The sequence below is a fragment of the Habropoda laboriosa genome, unplaced genomic scaffold, assembly GCF_001263275.1.
Source record: "Habropoda laboriosa isolate 0110345459 unplaced genomic scaffold, ASM126327v1 scaffold11, whole genome shotgun sequence".
NCBI lineage: Eukaryota > Metazoa > Arthropoda > Insecta > Hymenoptera > Apidae > Habropoda > Habropoda laboriosa.
This window is the reverse complement of record NW_017100150.1, coordinates 434,631-435,000: the sequence shown is the minus strand read 5'-3', so window position 1 is coordinate 435,000 and position 370 is coordinate 434,631. Positions and strand designations below refer to the sequence as shown.

The window sequence follows — 370 nt, the reverse complement described above, 5'->3', positions numbered from 1 at the left end:
TTTAAGTTTACAGATGTTAAGACAAACATATTCTGTTCAAAAGTTAATTATAGATAGATTGATGTACATTTATATTTATTTTTAAATACAAATAAACTTAATATATGAATGTGTTCTTAAATTTACATACTTTTCCTGTAATATTTCTACAAGGATATTGCAACAAGAAATAAGACTTTTACTTATATGATCATTACATCTTTCAAGTGGTTGTACAGGTATGTTACATATTATACATCTTGAATCATTCTCAATGCACTGCTTACAAAAGAGATGACCACAATTCATATATCTTATTGCATTTATTGGCTTTCTTTCACTAAAACCAGAAAAAAGTACTAATGATATACTTATTCATATTTTAGATGTA

General features: G+C 24.3%; 1 protein-coding gene across 1 annotated transcript in view; it reads right to left on the bottom strand.

Moving 5' to 3' along the window:
* The window catches only part of LOC108574594 (BRCA1-associated RING domain protein 1-like), a 4,919-nt gene that overhangs the window by 3,770 nt on the left and 779 nt on the right, over positions 1 to 370 (bottom strand). Inside the window, exon 2 of the mRNA XM_017937216.1 lies at positions 131 to 319. Within this exon, the coding sequence (XP_017792705.1) occupies positions 131 to 319 (189 nt within the window). The remainder of the gene's footprint in view (positions 1 to 130; positions 320 to 370) is intronic.